This window comes from Melanerpes formicivorus, unplaced genomic scaffold, assembly GCF_026170545.1.
Source record: "Melanerpes formicivorus ecotype bairdi unplaced genomic scaffold, bMelFor1.0.p_v2 SCAF_84, whole genome shotgun sequence".
In the NCBI taxonomy this organism is placed as follows: Eukaryota; Metazoa; Chordata; class Aves; order Piciformes; family Picidae; genus Melanerpes; species Melanerpes formicivorus.
The window spans coordinates 735,582-753,417 of record NW_027142436.1 but is presented as its reverse complement, the minus strand read 5'-3'; the positions used below and the strand labels follow the sequence as shown (position 1 = coordinate 753,417).

Sequence of the window (17,836 nt, the reverse complement as noted above, 5' to 3'; positions counted from 1 at the left end):
ATGTGTGTTTAACAGCCAGTTGTCAGTTGAGATTTGTGAAATTTGGCTTCCATAAAACAGTATTTTAAACATCTGGGGGGAGTTATCCAGATACAATTCTTGTAAGAATTGCAAAGCTTGTCAAAATGTAATTTTTTTCTTAACATTGGATATTAAGATGAAGTATAACCCATTAGTAACGAACTGAGTAATGAACTGAGAACTAGTATCTTGCCCTAACCTGTAGCTGTGGCTCAGTTGGTAGTGCATATGTCCTCCCTACTCCAGTCATGAGGTCTGTGGTGACAGGTTGGACTTGATGATCTTTGAGGTCTCTTCCAACCTTAGTAATACTGAATACTGTTGTAATTTGTTCATATGACAGAAGAACACTTTTTCTGCTTGTCTCAGAGTTTGATTCTTACTGTGTAAGTGTAGTAGTTGAATAAAACAAAGTGCTGCAGAAAATACTTTCCTGCAATTCAGAGCACAGTGCTCATTTTCAAAAAAGCCTTAGTGCTCCCCAGCTGTTTCTTTGCCAGCATCTTCCATGAGTTGAAACACTTGACATCTGTGAGAGACTAAATCTTGTCTCTCTTGATGTGACTCAATGAAGATAAGATCACCTTTGCTGCCTGCCCAGACAATAGCTGATGTGTATTGGGCAGACACCACTGGATAACTCTCTGGAATGTGCATAGACAAGATCATCTCTACCCATCAGCTACCCTGGAAAGGGAGGATGGTACAAAGGATAAAGATTGCTCAGCAGACTGCAGCTGCCCTGGAAATGGGCAGAGGCCACTGCTGTCATACTCTCTGGAATATGCATAGCCACCACCTGGACCCATAGCTACAAAAACTGCATAAAAGATCTGAACAACTGCTGGCTCAGGAAGGAAAAGAGCTGCACAGTGCCTCTCTGAAGAAAATACTAGGAGAGAATAGGACAGAGACATCACCATGCAGCCTGGAAGAAGCAGACCAGGAGGAACCCAAGTTCCACCTGCTGCAACTCATGGAGCTGAAGAAGCTGCTCAGAGAAGGGTCCCTCTCCTCCTCTGCTGGAGGGCAGCACAGCCAACAAGGATGACCTCTCCTCCACAGCCAAACGGCAGCAGCCTTCCTCCACAGACCCAAACTGTACTGGGGGGTGAGAGGTGTAGTAATATAATTCCTTTCTTCTCTTTCCCTTTTTGTTACAGTATCACAGTATCACAGTATCACTTAGGTTGGAAAGGACCTCGAGGATCATCGAGTCCAACCTGACACCGCAGACCCCATGACTAGACCATGGCACCAAGTGCCACGTCCAATCTCCCCTTGAACGCCTCCAGGGTCGATGACTCAACCACCTCCCTGGGCAACCCATTCCAATGCCGAATGACTCGCTCGGTGAAGAACTTCCTCCTCACCTCGAGTCTGAACCTCCCCTGGCGCAGCTTGAGACTGTGTCCCCTTGTTCTGGTGCTGGTTGCCTGGGAGAAGAGGCCAACTCCCTCCTGGCTACAACCACCCTTCAGGTAGTTGTAGAGGGCAATAAGGTCACCCCTGAGCCTCCTCTTCTCCAGGCTAAACAATCCCAGCTCCCTCAGCCTCTCCTCATAGGGCTTGTGTTCAAGGCCTCTCACCAGCCTTGTTGCCCTTCTCTGGACACGCTCAAGTGTCTCAATGTCCTTCTTAAACTGAGGAGCCCAGAACTGGACACAGTACTCAAGGTGCGGCCTAACCAGAGCAGAGTACAGGGGCACTATGACCTCCCTGCTCCTGCTGGCCACACTATTCCTAATGCAGGCCAGAATGCTATTGGCCCTCCTGGCCACCTGAGCACACTGCTGGCTCATATTCAGGTGGCTGTCGATCAGCACACCCAGGTCCCTCTCTGTCTGGGAGCTCTCCAGCCACTCCGACCCCAGCCTATACCTCTGCATGGGATTGCCATAGCCAAAGTGCAGCACTCGGCACTTGGACTTGTTGAAAGCCATCCCATTGGACTCTGCCCATCTTTCCAGTCGGTCGAGGTCCCTCTGCAGAGCCTTTCTACCCTCTAATTGACTAACATCTGCCCCTAACTTTGTGTCATCTGCAAACTTGCTGATGACTGACTCTACCCCTTCATCCAGATCATCAACGAATATGTTGAAGAGGACAGGGCCCAGCACTGATCCCTGGGGGACACCACTGGTGACTGGCCTCCAGCTGGATGCGGCACCGTTCACGACCACTCTCTGGGCCCGGCCCTCCAGCCAGTTCCTAACCCAGCACAGAGTGTAGTGGTCCAATCCACAGGCTGACAGCTTAGTCAGCAGTTTGCTGTGGGGGACGGTGTCAAAGGCCTTGCTGAAGTCTAGGTAGACCACATCCACAGGCCTCCCCACATCCACCAGGCGGGTCACCTGATCATAGAAAGAGATCAGGTTGGAGAGGCAGGATCTGCCCTTCCTGAATCCATGTTGGCTGGACCTGAGCCCTTGGCCATCCTTCAGGTGCGCAGTTATTGCTGCCAGGATAATCTGTTCTCTCTCTCTGTTTTCTCTCTCTCTCTCTGCTTCTGATCCATCCACTTTATTCTGCTAATAAATAGCCTCAAGGGCTGTTGATCTTCTGGCCTCATTTGTGCCTCTAATATCATAACCCCGAATATTCAAAAGAACTGAGTCTCTTTCCTTCTCTGGACCGAGACACATCCTTCGAAACTTTGGAAGCACAGTGGTGACTACAGTTCACTGCTTTGCTATCATTCATTATAACATCTTGAAGGAAGTTTAGGTTTTGTCATATTTTCTACTTCTTTTTTGGTGTCTTTATTTTAGGAAGGAAGGACATTAAAAAAATCTTATGTTTTGCTGCACTTGGTACGGTTTCAGTGGTGTTGTTCTGTGGTGCATCTGTGTGGTGGGTGTACCGGTGACTAATGGTGTGGTTGGCCACACACTGTACACTTAGAGTACTAATTTCTGTCCTTAAAAGTGTCAGTTTTGTTAGCACAAAACTCCTAGGCATGTCGTGTTTTTGAAGTCCAGAATTCTTTTGTCAAGTTTTTCTGAAAATGAAAACACAGCATTCTGGGGTGGTTGAAGGATTTGAAGATCCTTAGGGCTTAGTGTAAAAGTGATTGAAGTAAAACCAAGTTAATTTTGCATGCCACTTGTGGAAATTAGGAAGTACTCTACAGATCTGCCACCAGCATCCACTTCACTAATAAACAACCCAAAGAATGCCATATAGATCCTTTGTCTTCAGTTGTTACTGTGTTCATCAGTGCTTGGAGGAGCCGACATTCCTGTCAGGAGTACACATTGATGTACAGTTTTGTTCTGAATCATTTTTGTCCATGAACATAAGCAGGAGCTGAGACTTTTCATACCTGGCAGTGGTGACTTTTCTAGATGTCATCAGCAAACAAAATATCAATCTTCTCCTTACTGGAGAAAACTGAGCAATTTGCTCCCCATCTTGTTAAGTTCCTGTACTTTACAGGAAAAGTGTATCCTTTACAATTTCCACCCCATGCTTCCCCCACCATACTAAGAATTATCTCTGTTATGTCTCCTGATTGATGTTTCTGGAAAGCTGTGCTAGTGCTGGTTGGAGAGGTACTGATGTATTGTGACGAGCAGATGGAGATGCTGAGGTCATACACAGTTCAAGAGTGAATCATAGGCCTTGGTATTATGAATCTCCACAAAGAAGATTATTTACTTTGTCACTGAAAGTAAAAGAAGCTAATTTATAGGCTTCTAATACTAAAAGTGCTTTTAAAGCTCATTATTCTTGCATCTACCTTACACATGGGGGTAAAATCTCTTGAGCTTCAGATGTTTTGTACAGTAGATTGACTTTTAAAATGAAATGTGTATTCCAAGTGCATATGTTGCAAATAAAACAGTGCTCTAAGAATGTTGGAAGGAATTACATTACACTGATTTGTGCAGAACAATGATCTCTGCAGTGTTTCTGTATTGAAGCATGCCTTTCCTCTCTTCAGGGTCCTTTAGTCTCATTTCTGCCTGGCATATTCATGCTTCTTTTGGTTTTCCTGATCTGCATTTCAGACGTGGTCATGTGCTGCTTGGTGTATTTGAGGCAGTCTGTGGTTAGCACAGATCAGCTCACTTTCTGTGTTCATCCAAATAGTTCTGCAATGTAACATTCCCTCGATGGGTATTTCTCATATGTAAAATGTTTATTTAAAGTGAGAATTAATTTGCATCTCAGGCTGCCTGGTAGAACTGCACTGTGATAGAGGTGCCACCACATGCTGGTATTGTTCAAATGATGTGAGTTTGTCCTTGGTGCACAGAACAGCTGATAGTCCCAGACTGCTTTTTTACTCACTTCTGTCTTCAGTGTGTGGCCTCATGCCTTATCTCTCTCACACTATTCCTGGCCTGACATGAACACAGAGCTGTTATTTTGCTGTCAGTCATGTCCTTCATGCTTATTGCTGGAATCAGAGTGACTGGACATCACAACCCCATGAGATGCAGTAACAACTTATTTGTGAAAGGGGGATATGGCATGAAATTGGGGTTAAAAGTGATGCCTGATTTTTGGATGCTTAGTGTGAGATTAGCCCAGGAATTTTTGTCAGGTCGTGTAATGCTTCAGAACAGTGGAAGTATAGCACTCAAGGGGAGGAGGAGGCAACACAGTTCTCTGGATAAGAGCTTAGAAATAAGACAGTCATGCCAAAAAGGGAGAGACCCACAATCAGTGGAAAGGGGTGAAGTGTCAGGTTGGGTCTAATGTCTTGTATTTCATTGATGGTCTGTAGCAGAGGCAGCTCTGGAAGGCAGTTTCCAGACTAGCATTTAGCTCTTTAAATAGAAGAGCCTTTGCTCCCCCCCTCCTTTCCTTGCTATCCCTCTCACATTCACTGCATAGTTTCAAACTTCTGCAGTGAGTGAAGTGGGCATCTGACAGATTACAGACTTCTTCACAAATAGAGTCTTAATTCATCCCCAAAGGGAGTCTCTAATGTTCACTGCATGTGGCAGTTGTTCTAAGGAGTGAACTAGATCAGAAGCTTAACAATTGTACTACAGTGCATGTACTCAAAATCAATACCTTGTAAGGTAGAAAGGGAAACTGAAAGCAAGCTGAAAGTTTTGATAGTTGAATCATTAGCATCACCATGCTTGAATAACTTAATTCTTTCACTGTAGAGAGCCCTTCTGTCTGCAACTTCTTTTCAGTTCAGTATAAAGCCAAACAAACTGAAAGCATTAAACTTCACACTGTATTCCTTGAGCTGTGATGGTTTGGAACAACAGAGTTGAAATAATCAAGATAATCAAGATCAGCTATTGGAGCTGATCAGTTTCCCAAGGCTAGCTGTAATCTGTAATTCTCCCAATGGATCACAACTGGAAAGAGATGTGGCATATCACTGAGTTAAAGTATTTGCTGGCAGCATGGCAGTAGAGAAGTTGACCCCTGTCAGAGGGTATTCTTGCTTGCCTTAGTGTCCCAGGTCTGCTGCCTCCAGCCGTCTAGCTCCATGAATGCGTGCCACTGGATCCAGGCTGGAGTTCCTGAGTGCTGGAACTGCTGCCATGTGTACCAGGTCCATATCTGATAGCTTTTGGTTGTTTGAATAGGTCTTTGGATGCAGCTATAAAACCTTGTGTTCTTCAATATTTATTTTCTTTCTAGGCCAGCCAAGCCTCCGAGAAGCCATCTCAATGTCTTGTATAACTAATGGGAGTACAGGAAGCAGGAAAACAAGCCACAGTTCATCTGTTTCTGTTGCTAGAAAAGAAACTCTTTCATCTGCTGCAAAAAGGTATCTGTTTGCTATTAAAATTTAATTTGTACATTTCTTGACAAACAAACAGAGGAAGGGTTTGATTTTTGTCTCTGCATGACCCTCACTGAAGCTTCGTGGCATCTAGTAAGGAACAAATAAACTCTGGAGCTATACCCTGTTGTTGGGCTGGGTTTCCAGCATAAATGGAAAATCTGTCTGCATCTTTTTTTCCAAAGAAGCTAAAGGACAATGCACCATTGTAAAGGACAGGCAGTAGCTTTGAAACAATACGAGTTGTGCAAGATAAAATCTTAATCCAAACTATGGCTACTTATTCTTTAGTAGGAATATCTGTATCAGATCTCAAATGTGTAAAAATGACACTGCATGAAAGTGAGCTAAGCACCCAACAATAGGCCTTTTTTTTGTTCCTTTCCCTCAGCTGCATGCAGTAAACAAAGTGTTTGTATAACTGTTTTCTTCTGTGGCTCTCTTAGATGGTGATTGTGGGGCTTCTTTAATCTGTATGCTTTGCACCTAGTTCTTTTTGTTGCAAGGCACAGGATGCCAGATACAGCCACAGGGCAAAGACTCTTATGTAAAACTGTGGTAAATTATGTGAACAAGTTCTTGGACTCTCTGGAGTACTCTTCAGTGGCCAGTTTCTCTTCTAGTTTGGATATAAATACTGTGCTATACAGCAAGACAGGGAAATGATGTACTTGGGGGAATAAAAATGCTGTGTGCAAATACAAACTGTGTGCCAGCCAAGCAGAGCAAGATTTAGTGCCCTTTGGAATTTGGAAAACAATGGCAGTGCCCTGCTCTTTGCCTTTCTCCATTGTGTAGCATTGCATAGCTTTCCTTTTGCTGAATCTTTGCTTATTTTTCAACAGTAAGTCAGAAAGTGATCATTGACTGCCTCTCTCTGCTCGTATGACAGGCACTGGGACAAACACATTCCTGTGGGGAGGTATTTCTTAGCACTTTTCCATTAATCTTATGCCTGTGGCTCTTGGCACTTTGATGAGAGCCAGTCCGGTTCCTGTGGTGTTCAGCTTGCATTTGTGCTGAATCACCTTCTTGATTCATTGGCTGCTCAGCACTTGACAGAAGAAGAGCACAGTGGAGTGGCTGGCATCCCTTTCATCTGAGTTAAGGTCTTTAAAAGGAGACCGGGACAGGCCAAAAGAGGAAAGCCTTCATACACCCAGGGCAGCTCTCCCCAGGCACCTAAATTATTATCCAGGAGAGGTTTTGGTGCTTTCAGTACATCTGAAGACACTTAGTCCCTTCTTTAAGAAAGGCTTGTTTAGAAAGGCTTGAGTCCTCTCTTCAGTGATCTTTTCAGCAGTTCCTTTCGCTCTGCTGCCTTTATACACTGTTTTGTGAAATGTGTTTGGTATTTGGAAGAAGAGAGGCTTGCAATTGTATAAAACTGCCAGCTCAAGAAAGGTGAAAGAAAATGTCAAATCTCAGGCTTTGTGGTTGTGTTTAACAACAGCAGAACTGTTCAGTACCAAATAGTGTCCCCAGAAGGAGGCATAAATGAATGTCAGTAGTCCAGTTGCCTTAAAGTTAGGGTAAATGTGTTTATTTCCAAATTCTTACTACAGTTGAAAAGGAAGGAGGCCAAAAGAGAAAGTCAGCTGGTCGTGGGATGCTCCACCCCAGCTTGTCCAGGCCCTTCTTCAGGATGGGAGTTGAGGTGGTGCAGCACATGGGCACGGTCACCTGTTTGATGTCAAATTACACTGTAGTTGCCAAGCAGCCCCCATGACCTGCCTATAGCTTTGCATTTCTAAATATATGTTGTTGTTGTTGAAGTTAGGTACCTGTATTTTGTGCAGTCTTTACATTGCATGTTTCCCAGGCTCTGGCCTCTGTGGACCTGTCAGCTCTGATAATTTATTTTGTTTCATTTCCTGGACTGTTTAATTCTTGTTTTGCCATCTTGAACACTGAGGTCATGCAGATGTACTGATGGCTCTGAGGCTGCACAACAGCAGCACATCTCATTTCAACAGGTATGCTAAAATATCAGTTATTGCTAAAAGCAGAGCCCAGGAATGTACCCCAAACAGATAGATGATGTCCCACTGACAGAGGTGAAGTCACATACATTTGGGAAAATTTCAGCCCTGTAGTCTGGAACTGCCTTGTGCTAGAGGTGCCAAAACTCTTTAGAACACAAATCATGCCTTTTTTTAATCTACAGAGTTGCAAACAAGTTTGTACTGCAGATGATGGTCTTTGTGACATGCTTGATCATTTTCCTTATGACTAAACATTCTTCTGAAAGTGGCTTCTGGTAAGAGTAGTCTCCATGTTTCAGAATAACCACTCTGCTGGCAGTTACTGAGCTGCCAATGGGTTGTGGTCCAAAGGATGAAACATTCTGCGAAGGGGAGTTGGAAATTATGCAAAATGCAGACAGATGTAATAGATCTCAGTTGCTCACATGGAGACTGAAGAAATTCCTCATCAATATAGGATTTGGGAATTTTTGGGGGCATTAAATGACTGCTTCCCAGAAAAAACTAGTCTTGGTAACCCCCAAGAAAAGGTGCTTTTCTGGATTTGGTTTCAGTTTTTCACAAGACCTAGGGAGAGCTGCTCTGTGACAGCATAGTACAGTTCAACACAGTACAACAGCATAGTGGAGTTCAGCAGGAGAGAGCAAAGCAAATTCAGTGCAAAGATACTCAATATCAGGTCAGCCACATGCCTACAGAATTTACTTTTCACATTAAAATAGCAGTGAAAAAAAATCCTCTTGCAACTTGGTGGTAGATAAAAGAACTGTGCTGGAATCCAAGGTATGCCTTATGCTGCACCTCAGAGAAGGTAGAGTGGTCCAGCTGCCTCTCGTGGTCTCAACAGAGAATTTAAGGAGTGAACCTGATGGCAAAGTGTGAAACAAATAGTCCACTGACAAAGCCCAGTGAAGCCATTCAGAAGATTCCACACTGAAGCTATGGTTTCTAGGAAGTTGATCAGGTGAGCTAAAGAAGTTTAGGTAGGAACACAACATAAGAGACCAGGTGGATAAGTTAGATGCTGTCGGCAGGTAGCATTCACCTGAGCATGCGGAAGGAACACAGATGTGAATTGCAGAATTTCTGCTGTGTCATTGTAAACAAGATACTACAAAGAGGAGGAAGAAAGAGACAGCAGGTAATGACTTCACAGATGAGCTCTTTTCTGCCACCACCAGAGAAAACATGGTGGCAGCATGTTTCCTTAGCTCCTGCAAGCTGGAGTTAAGGAAGTCATGACATTTGTGCATTCTGGCTCCTCCTACATCGCTTTTATTAAGCCATGATTTAGTTAGTCATGAGGTGTTGGGTGACAGGTTGGACTTGATGATCTTTGAGGTCTCTTCCAACCTTATTGATTCTATGATTCTGTGATTCTATTAGTACTAAACTGTATTTTGAAATCCTTAAATAAAGGGAAAGTTGGAAGCATGTCTTTCTGAATCACAGAATCACCAAGGTTGGAAGAGACCTCAAAGGTCATCAAGTCCAACCTGTCACCACAGACCTCATGACTAGACCATGCCACCAAGTGCCACATCCAATCCCCTCTTGAACACCTCCAGGGATGGGGACTCCACCACCTCCCTGAGCAGCACATTCCAATGGCTAACAACTCTCTCTGTGAAGAACTTTCTCCTCACCTCCAGCCTAAACTTCCCCTGGCGCAGCTTGAGACTGTGTCCTCTGAAAGATAACTTCCTTTTAAAAACAAACCAAAAAGGTCTGCCATCATGAGACACCTTGCATTTATAGGGGAATGAATATTGGAGTGGGAACACAGAGGTTTGTTTAGTGGTGAGAGAATCCAAGAATTCATTTCATTGCCGCAGCCTGTGAAAAGCTTGTGGAGTGTGCTTTTGCATCCAGCAATCCAAGCTATCTTCTAATTAAAAATTAGTGATTTTTTTATGCTTCCAGTTTAATAAAGGCTTCTGTAAAGTATTAACCAAAATCCTACAGTTCTTCAGGCTCTGTTCTCCGTGATCACATCTATGCCTTCAGATGTGACAGTGCTGGCTTGCTCTCGTCTGCTGTTCTGTAAAGGGACTGTGCCTTTGGTGCGTTGTATTGACATCTCTGACGAGTAATTTGGTTTGCATGACAAATCCTGAGTAGTCCTTATAAATGTGTTTGGGGCTTTTTATTGTTTTTCATGTTCTTCAGTACTTCTAAACAAGAAGAGGAGCTTGTGAATGTCTAACTAATGTCAGGGGGTCATTTTTATTCATTTTGAATGTTGTCTTACTGCTTTTCATTGTTTTGTGGGGAGAGGTAGCTGGAATCACAAATAATTAAGATTATACAAGGCTTCAGAGGAAAAAATGGTGTCAGGGAATAGAAATCTGCCTTCTCCCTTTCAATAAAATACTGTTTTTAATGTTTTTAATTAATTTTACTTTGCAGGTTACTTTAAACCTAGGAGAAAAATGTTTGTTTTTCCTTTTGATATGTTTGTATCAATGTTTGTTTACTAAGATATTTGCCTTTGAAGGGTTTTATTTAAGAAAAATAGAGTGTGTAATACGGGAACACTTTTCTTTCAGGTCCTGCTGATGTGTGTGTGGCCCAATATATTGCAAAGCATGCTATTTTATAGAAGAGCCTGTTAAATAATCTTCTTTCTATTTACTTAGTGGACATTTGGTTATATCCTTAATGAGTTTAAGATTATTAATTATGTGTTTTTAAACTGTTTTAAGTGTTGGCCTAATAAATACAGGACTAGGAACAAAAAAGTGTATCCTTAGCTGCTGTTTTCTGAACACCTTAAAGAAGTGGTGAGGCATTCTGTTAGTCAACTACAGATCAAAACAGCAATGAGTTTTCAGGGGTGATTTCCTTTGAATGCTGATGCAGCCACGGAAAGCAGAGAGACCAGCAACAGGATTCCTCTCTTGTGGTGCCGGCACAAAGATAAGCAGTACCATGCGTGGCCAGAAGTATTGAGAGAGAGGTTTGGTGTCATTGTGGGCTTCAAATGGGAGACAGTGCAACTCTCACTCCTGCCTGTGGCTTGCGCTGAGCCTTGGCTGGCAGGATGGTAAGGTAGTCACTGGGCTGCTCCAGAGGATGACTTTTGTTTTTTGGTGAGAGATGGCAGACTCGTGCCAGCCTCAAACACTGGAGAAGAGCCCATGAATGAGGGATGTGCTCATTCTCAAATCAGAGAGTACAGCTGCACAGTTGAAATAAGTAAGTAATCATCTGTGCTTCCCTAGCCTTTTTTACTGGTGGGCCTTGTGAATAAACCTTACTGTAGCAGAACGCTAAGCTGAGGAGTGTGAGTGACGGATCCAGGCGTTCTTGTGGTGCTCGTGTGTTGTCAGTTGTCGCCTGCGTCTCCCATCTTTTCACAGAAAGAATTTTCTCCACCCTTTTTTAACGTATGTGCTTATTCTCTGTTTTTTTTTTTCCCACTGTGTTATACTTTATTTTGCAGCAGCACAGAAAAAAAGAAGGAAAAACCTCCAGGACAGAAAGAAAAAAAAGAGGAATCTCATTCTAATGATCAAAGTCCACAAACTCAAGCTTCACCTCCTCCCCAGCCCTCCTCACAGACTCTCCAAACACACAGGCAAACTCAAGAAAGCAAGAGTTCAGCTCCAGCTAAAAGGTTTTCACAGTACTACAGTACAGAACTAGAAAGTGATTGTAATGATACTGAGTTCATATTTGACAACAAGTCATGTGAAATAGTTGGGTCTTGTGATCGAGTTAGTAAATATTTGCTGTTTTTGTCGTCAGAGAGGATGCATTCAGCATGCATTGCAGCAGAGCAAATACATTAAAATACAGCTTTTTGCTGGGTGAAATGTTAAGGTTATGTAGGTGTTTTTTTATGCTCTGTGATTGAAATCCTAAGGTGCTAATCAGTCATGATTCTAAAGCCCTTAACTCTGACTTGATCCTTCTCAAGATGCATTTCATAGGCTGTGTCTGGCACAGCCAGATTGTGGAGCGTGTTTCGCACATGACTGTTACTATGTTCTGTTGCGGCATTTGAAGTGCAGGAGTATCATTGCAACTCCTCCTTCAGGAGCTTTTCTGAAGTTATTTTTTTTAATGATTGCAGTTTGAATTTGTTTATTTATTTATTTATCATCCTTTCCCTTTTGAGCTCCTGTGGAGTTGCAGGGTGGTTCACTTCACTTTTTGTTCCTGTTTTTTACCGTGAGGGAAGTTCTGGTTCTGCACCCAAATCAGAACTGATTGACTTGACACAGTTTGTTTAGGATGGCCCCTATGTTCCCACTCATTTTGGTGGGAATTAGGCAGCAAAAAAACCTGTACATTTCTTTTTTGATGGTGTTTTGAGGACAAGGAAATGGAATTGAGAATTTGGGTGATGATTTTTGCATTTCAGACCTATGCAGATCACTCAATATGTTCTCTTTATTTTTCTGTTACATTGTCACCTTACTGGTTTGGAATTCTTTTGGTGTTTGGCATTTAGGATCCTCACACAAGTTCTTAAACAAAATGTATTGCTCTGAGATTTACTGTAGTTCACAAGATTGTTGTCTTGCATTGCTTGAATTCACAACTCTAATAAGTAAACTCCCACTTGACTGATGCATGTTATAACACTCCATGGAGGCTCTGTCTACATGTCTTGCACAAACTCCTAAGCTATCTGAAGCTGAACTTGCAGCCTGTTGCTCTGCTGCCTGGTATCTCACTGTAAAGGTGTTTGTGTGAAGTCTTGCTTACTAATCTTTTGCAGTGTGAGGGGAAAAAAATGCCTCTTTCAGTCTCCTTATTGTTTAACCTGATGTGATTAACTTGTTTGTCTCAGGACATTTCAGCCTCCTGAGGTGCTGTGGAAGGAGTTTGCCATTTCTAAGGTTGCAGTTAAGGACTTACTTCTGCAAAAAGCATTTCTGACAGGATGAAGTATAATACTGTTAGCAGGACCAATTTGCCCACTAAATGAACTGGTTGAAGAATAATTTGGATGAGATCACCTTTGAACATAATTAAGATGTGTGAGAAAATAATGGTGGCTACAGAACTTGCAAATTCCAATTAGTGTAAATTGGTTACAATAAGATTGATGGAAAACTGTATCAGAATTTGTGGATTTACTAGTCTATAGCATTGAACCAAACCTAGCTTGCCCGAGTCGTGTAAGGAGTTTGCAGACATTATGTCAAAGTTAAAGCCATTCATGTGGTTTAGAAAGTGCTATCTGCAAGACAGCCATGTGAAACTAACCTTATGGAACTGTTCTGCCTTAGAAATCAGTGTATTAAAACTAGCAAACAGTTCAGTAGGGAAAAAGTTTCTACTTTGCTTTGTTAGCTTCTTGAGTGTTGTTTTTTTAAACAAAAATCATGATTTAAGGCTCATATTCTGTAGCCTCATTTTTGTCCACTTCTGTAATACATTAGCAATATAATAATGAAGTACAGGGCTGGGGTTTTTTCTTCTTTATGTAAGAGCATTTGGAAATGGAAAGGAATGCATAAAATATTTGGCAGCTGTCTTGCTGACTTGTTTTCATTCATCCAGTTAGAACTTTTTGACTAAACTTTTTTCCCTTTTTCATGCTTCAGCTTGAAGGAAGACCTAGCTCTGCTTTTGTCTCCTGCTGCTTGATCTGTCCGTTGCATACCAGTTACAGTTTTTATTATCTTACTGTTTTATCATTTTAAAATGCACTTTTGTTTCTCCTAGCATAAAGAAGTCCTTGACTGCTGAAAAGTCTCACAGTGCTTGGGAAGGTTCTGATGACAGTCGTTACAAGCTGCTGAGGGTAACATCAACATCTAAATTAATATCAAAAGTGGCGAAGAATGCAGACAAGTATGTATCATTTTTGTACATAAAAGCAAGTGAACTTTAGAGTAAAAATATTATGAAGTGGCACAATTCCAGTGACCTTAATAGCCCTGTCTGTAGGTAGAAAAAGACCATTTGCACATTTATCAGGAGTAATGAGTTATGTAACTTGCCAATGTGGTGCTGCAGGTGCCTGTGGAATCTTGACATTATTCTATATTGCTGCATGATTTGAGTGTAGCTGTTTTGTTGTTGCCCATTTCGGCACTGTGAGTGAAGGTTCATGGCTTAATGCCCCTGTTGGTAAGCTTTCCATTTCTTTTTCCCTAATTAAAACTAATTTGAAAATGGAAATGTATTTCCTTGACATTAATTTGCTGGATTCAGCATAGTATGTGTGCTTCTAAAGTACACTGCAATAGTAAGAATATGCCTTAATGATTTCAGGTAGGTCTCTCACATAAACTCTCTAACAGACTCCTGATTGTGCCTTCTGGATAATAGGCAAGGATCTTCGTTTCAGCTTCCACTTCAGTAGGTGATGAGCTGTAGCCATCACTCCTCTTGTGCTCTTCTTCAGCAGCAGGTTTTTTTTCAGCTTGTGGTCTCCAGGATGAATACCACAGAGTAGTTACTTATCAAGAACAGGCCCAAAAGTTTCCCTTTTCCTGTAACTCCATGTTGTTGACTCCTGTTGTGACCCACTTCTTTCCCACAATACTCTTTGCCAGTTGGGGTTCCCACTTTGTTTCTTTTCACACTTAGTTTCATCTGTTAATTTAAAAAAAAAATAACAATTTAGCTGAATTTGTTGCAGTTGCTGTTCTTAACTTTTTGACCAACCCCTCTCCTAGTACCGAGAGACCCTCAGCATGCTGCCAGCTTCTCCCAGCTTGATGTCATCTGCAGATTTCATCTGTTTGCTCATTAATCATCATTGGCATAGCCATTAGTTGGTGCAAGGCAGCCCTACTTGAAAATCCCACCCTCAGTGCCACATTTCCAGTACTTTTTATGACTGTGCCTGTAGTGCTCTCCTTAGCTTGCCTATAAGGCTGTCAAATACACACTCAGAGTCAAGAGCTGTGCTAGTACATTCCTTCTTTCCTAGGAATGGGAAGAACAAAAACATCTCAAGTTAATCTTGGGTGTGTATATCAGCACATTTGCTGAAAGTTTTGTGCTCTGCCTGAAGCGTTCTGCAGAGCAGTGAAGTGCTGTGTGAGGAATTATGGGTTGCATATTTTGCAAATATTTGTTTTCCTGTTAAAATTGGTTTTCGTTGTTGGGAATTTAAAAGTCCTTTGGCAATTCAGATCATAGCAGGCTACTGCTAGATAACATTTTGGAATGAAAAATCACTCTGTCTTGATTTCTACTTACCCAATTTATTTTCTTGGGTATTGTTACCATACTAAAATCTTTCACAATGTGGCAGGTACTTCATGTTTGCTAGTAATAAAAAAGTTTTATTGGTATTTTGGTTCAGACATGGTTAAAATAGAGGTATCTTGGTGTCTTTTCCTATGATTGTGCTTATTCTCTGTAAGATTCTAAATGTCCTTTTACAATCTCTAGAGTAGAGGAAAAAAATCAAGTATCTCACAAAAGAGCAGACAAGGAAACAGTAGATTTAATTACTCATAGAGAAAGTTGTCTGTTCATTACTGTTGTATCTTAAAGTATGTGGCAAAGTGTCCAAGTTTCAAGCACTATCAATTGTAGGTCATCATCAGGACTGGGGTTTGTGTTGCCTGTGTACCTTGTTCTTGCGTTCCCATTTTCAATAAAAGCACAGGTTAAGACTGATTTCTTCCATTCTGTGTGCCCTATTTCTAAAAGAATTGATTGGTTTGTGCAAAGTCACACTTGTGTGGCATTTGTAAATGCCTATTAACAAACATCCGAAGTTAGCCGAGTCTTGTGCAAGGGAATAGAATGCAGCCCCTTATGGGGGCCCCAGGACAGAAACGTTTCGCATGTGCTTTGCACTACCAGCCTAGAATATGAACTTTGTTTAGTAAGTCTGTGAGCTAGTGCTGAGCTGTAAATCAGACTGATAAAACTGTAACAAGTAAGAGGAGAGGGTTCCCACAGCAGCCCATCATTCAGGGTTTTCCAGGCAAGGCTGGGAATCCAGTTTTAGCTTTTCACTTGGCAGTGTGATGATGGTGATTCAACCAATAGCCAGAGATTACTTTCCTCATTCATATGTTTGACCCTTTGTCGCTCTTAAAAAATTTGACCTCCATCCCACTGAAAGTACTGGATGCCACTCATACCCTCCTGCTGCATTTCAAATGAATTCAGGAGGATTTGTTATGCAGTGTGTCTGGCCATCTACCAGTGTTAGTCTGTTAGGAGGTAGATCTTATGCAGGATATTAACACTGCTTCCCTCTTCACAGAAGGTTTTTTGTGATGAATTCATTCCTGGTTCTGGGGAAGAGAGACATTGCAACTGCTGTCCTTTGAACACTTTTTGTGGCACATCCAGTAATCCTGCTAGGATCTGCTTTAAATGAAACTGCAACTTGCTTATGTTTAATCCATGTATCCAACAGGGTTAATTCCTAAAAAAAATGTGTGGTATTGTGTGCTGACAGCTTATTTTGACAGGTGTTAAATGCTTTGCATGCAGGCCCGAGGGTGTTTCTCGGTTTAAAACGTTTGGTTATTACAAGTTTGCTCTCTCAAAATGGCGTTTTCCCTGCACAAGAAATATGCTCTCCATAAGTTATTCTTGGAAGCTTTCTGTATTTTGTTACCATCACCGTAATGCCTAGGAGCATTTGCCATGGGGACAAAGACTTTAAGTTACTTAAAAGACATAGTAAACTGCATAAAGTAATGCATGGCTAAAAATGCAGCGTGATAAGCAGGGTTAGTTATTTAGCATCAGTTACGTTGGGCACAGAATCTAATGAGATTGCCAAATGGGTAAGAACTAGATAGTGTTGGCTCGATTAGCGTTGTGCGTTATTAACGATGTTATTCTGCATTCCTCCCCAGGCACAAAGATGTCATCATCAGCCAAGGTAAATAAAAACATTTATTTCCTAAATACTGGATGAGGTTGAAAAGATTTGCTCTTGACTTAGTATTTCCTGTAAATAAAGGCAGTGGAACGTGTGCTTTTGAAACAGGGCTGTAGAGCTAAAAGGGTATTAATAATTGCTCCAAGAATTCACTTAGCCAAATGTTACTCAAGACCTGTGTAGAGATTTCTGAAATGATGGAGGAATGTCTCATCAGATTGGATCTTTGGAAAGGACAGAAACTTTTGATGGGTGGTTTTGATGGGTGGGTTCTGCTTTTGTGAAACAAAATACCTTTTTTTTTTTGGTATCGTTTTCTCTGTCTGTATGTGCGTAGAGAGATGGCATATAAAAACAAAACCCTAAAGTTTTGACCTATGTGCCAGTCTTCATCCAAGCAGTTATGAGTAAGACTTTAGAAATAGTTTTAAGATATTTCATTTCTGTCCCATAACCAGCAAAAATGTCAACTCGTGAAAAAAACAGCCAAGGTAAGATTTCAGATACGCCCTTTGGTCGTTTTCTAATACAGCTCTCTCATGAATCTTTTCTTTGGCTTTTCACTGTCAAAGAGCATGACCTCTTCAAAACTTGAAGCATTAAAGTGAATGTTTCAGCTATCTTATTATGGAAATCCATATGCATATGGACCTTGCAGTCTATGTGGGGATTGTTTGGGGACAGTCTAAAATAAATTACTGCATGCATAATTTCCTCCGAGAGGAACGTGTGCTCAAATAAGGTGTTAGAAGTCTTGCACTGTTGCCTAAGTTGAAAGAATATTAAGAACTGCCAACTAAAAGATTTGTTTTACCTTAGCTTTCTGTCTTGCCAATATTACAACATATACATGCTGATTAAACAAGAGCAGAGACTGAAGGGTTTAACATAGTGTCCTAGAATGAAAAACGAGTCTCTTCTAGAGTCTGTGTCTATGCACCATTGAATCTTGTGTTCTGTGGCTACCTGCTGCTGCTGGCTTGTTCAGGCAGGAAAAACAGCTGTGTATCTGAAGGTGGTGGGACAGGACAGCAAAGGAAATCCACTTCTTATGCCACAAAACAACTCTGATGTCCTGCAAACTGTACTGAAGCATGCAGTATCAGAACTAAAGCATGTAACCCAAATGCATGCGATACACAACATTTATCTGTGTTCCAGCTTCTGTCTCATGCTTTCTTGCTGCTAATTAACAAATCCTCAGTCTCCAAATTCTGTGAAAGATTACATTATACACAGTTTGGT

The 17,836-nt window shown here is 41.7% G+C and overlaps 1 protein-coding gene across 6 annotated transcripts in view; it reads left to right on the top strand.

The window, feature by feature from the left end:
- The window catches only part of EML4 (EMAP like 4), a 203,986-nt gene that overhangs the window by 118,031 nt on the left and 68,119 nt on the right, over positions 1-17,836 (top strand). For 4 of the 6 annotated variants that reach the window (XR_010990686.1, XM_068165144.1, XM_068165145.1 and 1 more), the window contains exons 3-7: positions 5,638-5,767; positions 11,213-11,386; positions 13,450-13,578; positions 16,566-16,591; positions 17,050-17,082. Coding sequence is in view for 5 of the 6 variants with exons in the window: in XM_068165144.1 (XP_068021245.1) it covers positions 5,638-5,767; positions 11,213-11,386; positions 13,450-13,578; positions 16,566-16,591; positions 17,050-17,082 (492 nt within the window). In the remaining variant the exon portion in view is untranslated. The remainder of the gene's footprint in view (positions 1-5,637; positions 5,768-11,212; positions 11,387-13,449; positions 13,579-16,565; positions 16,592-17,049; positions 17,083-17,836) is intronic. The other 2 variants (XM_068165142.1, XM_068165143.1) reach the window with 2 other exon arrangements.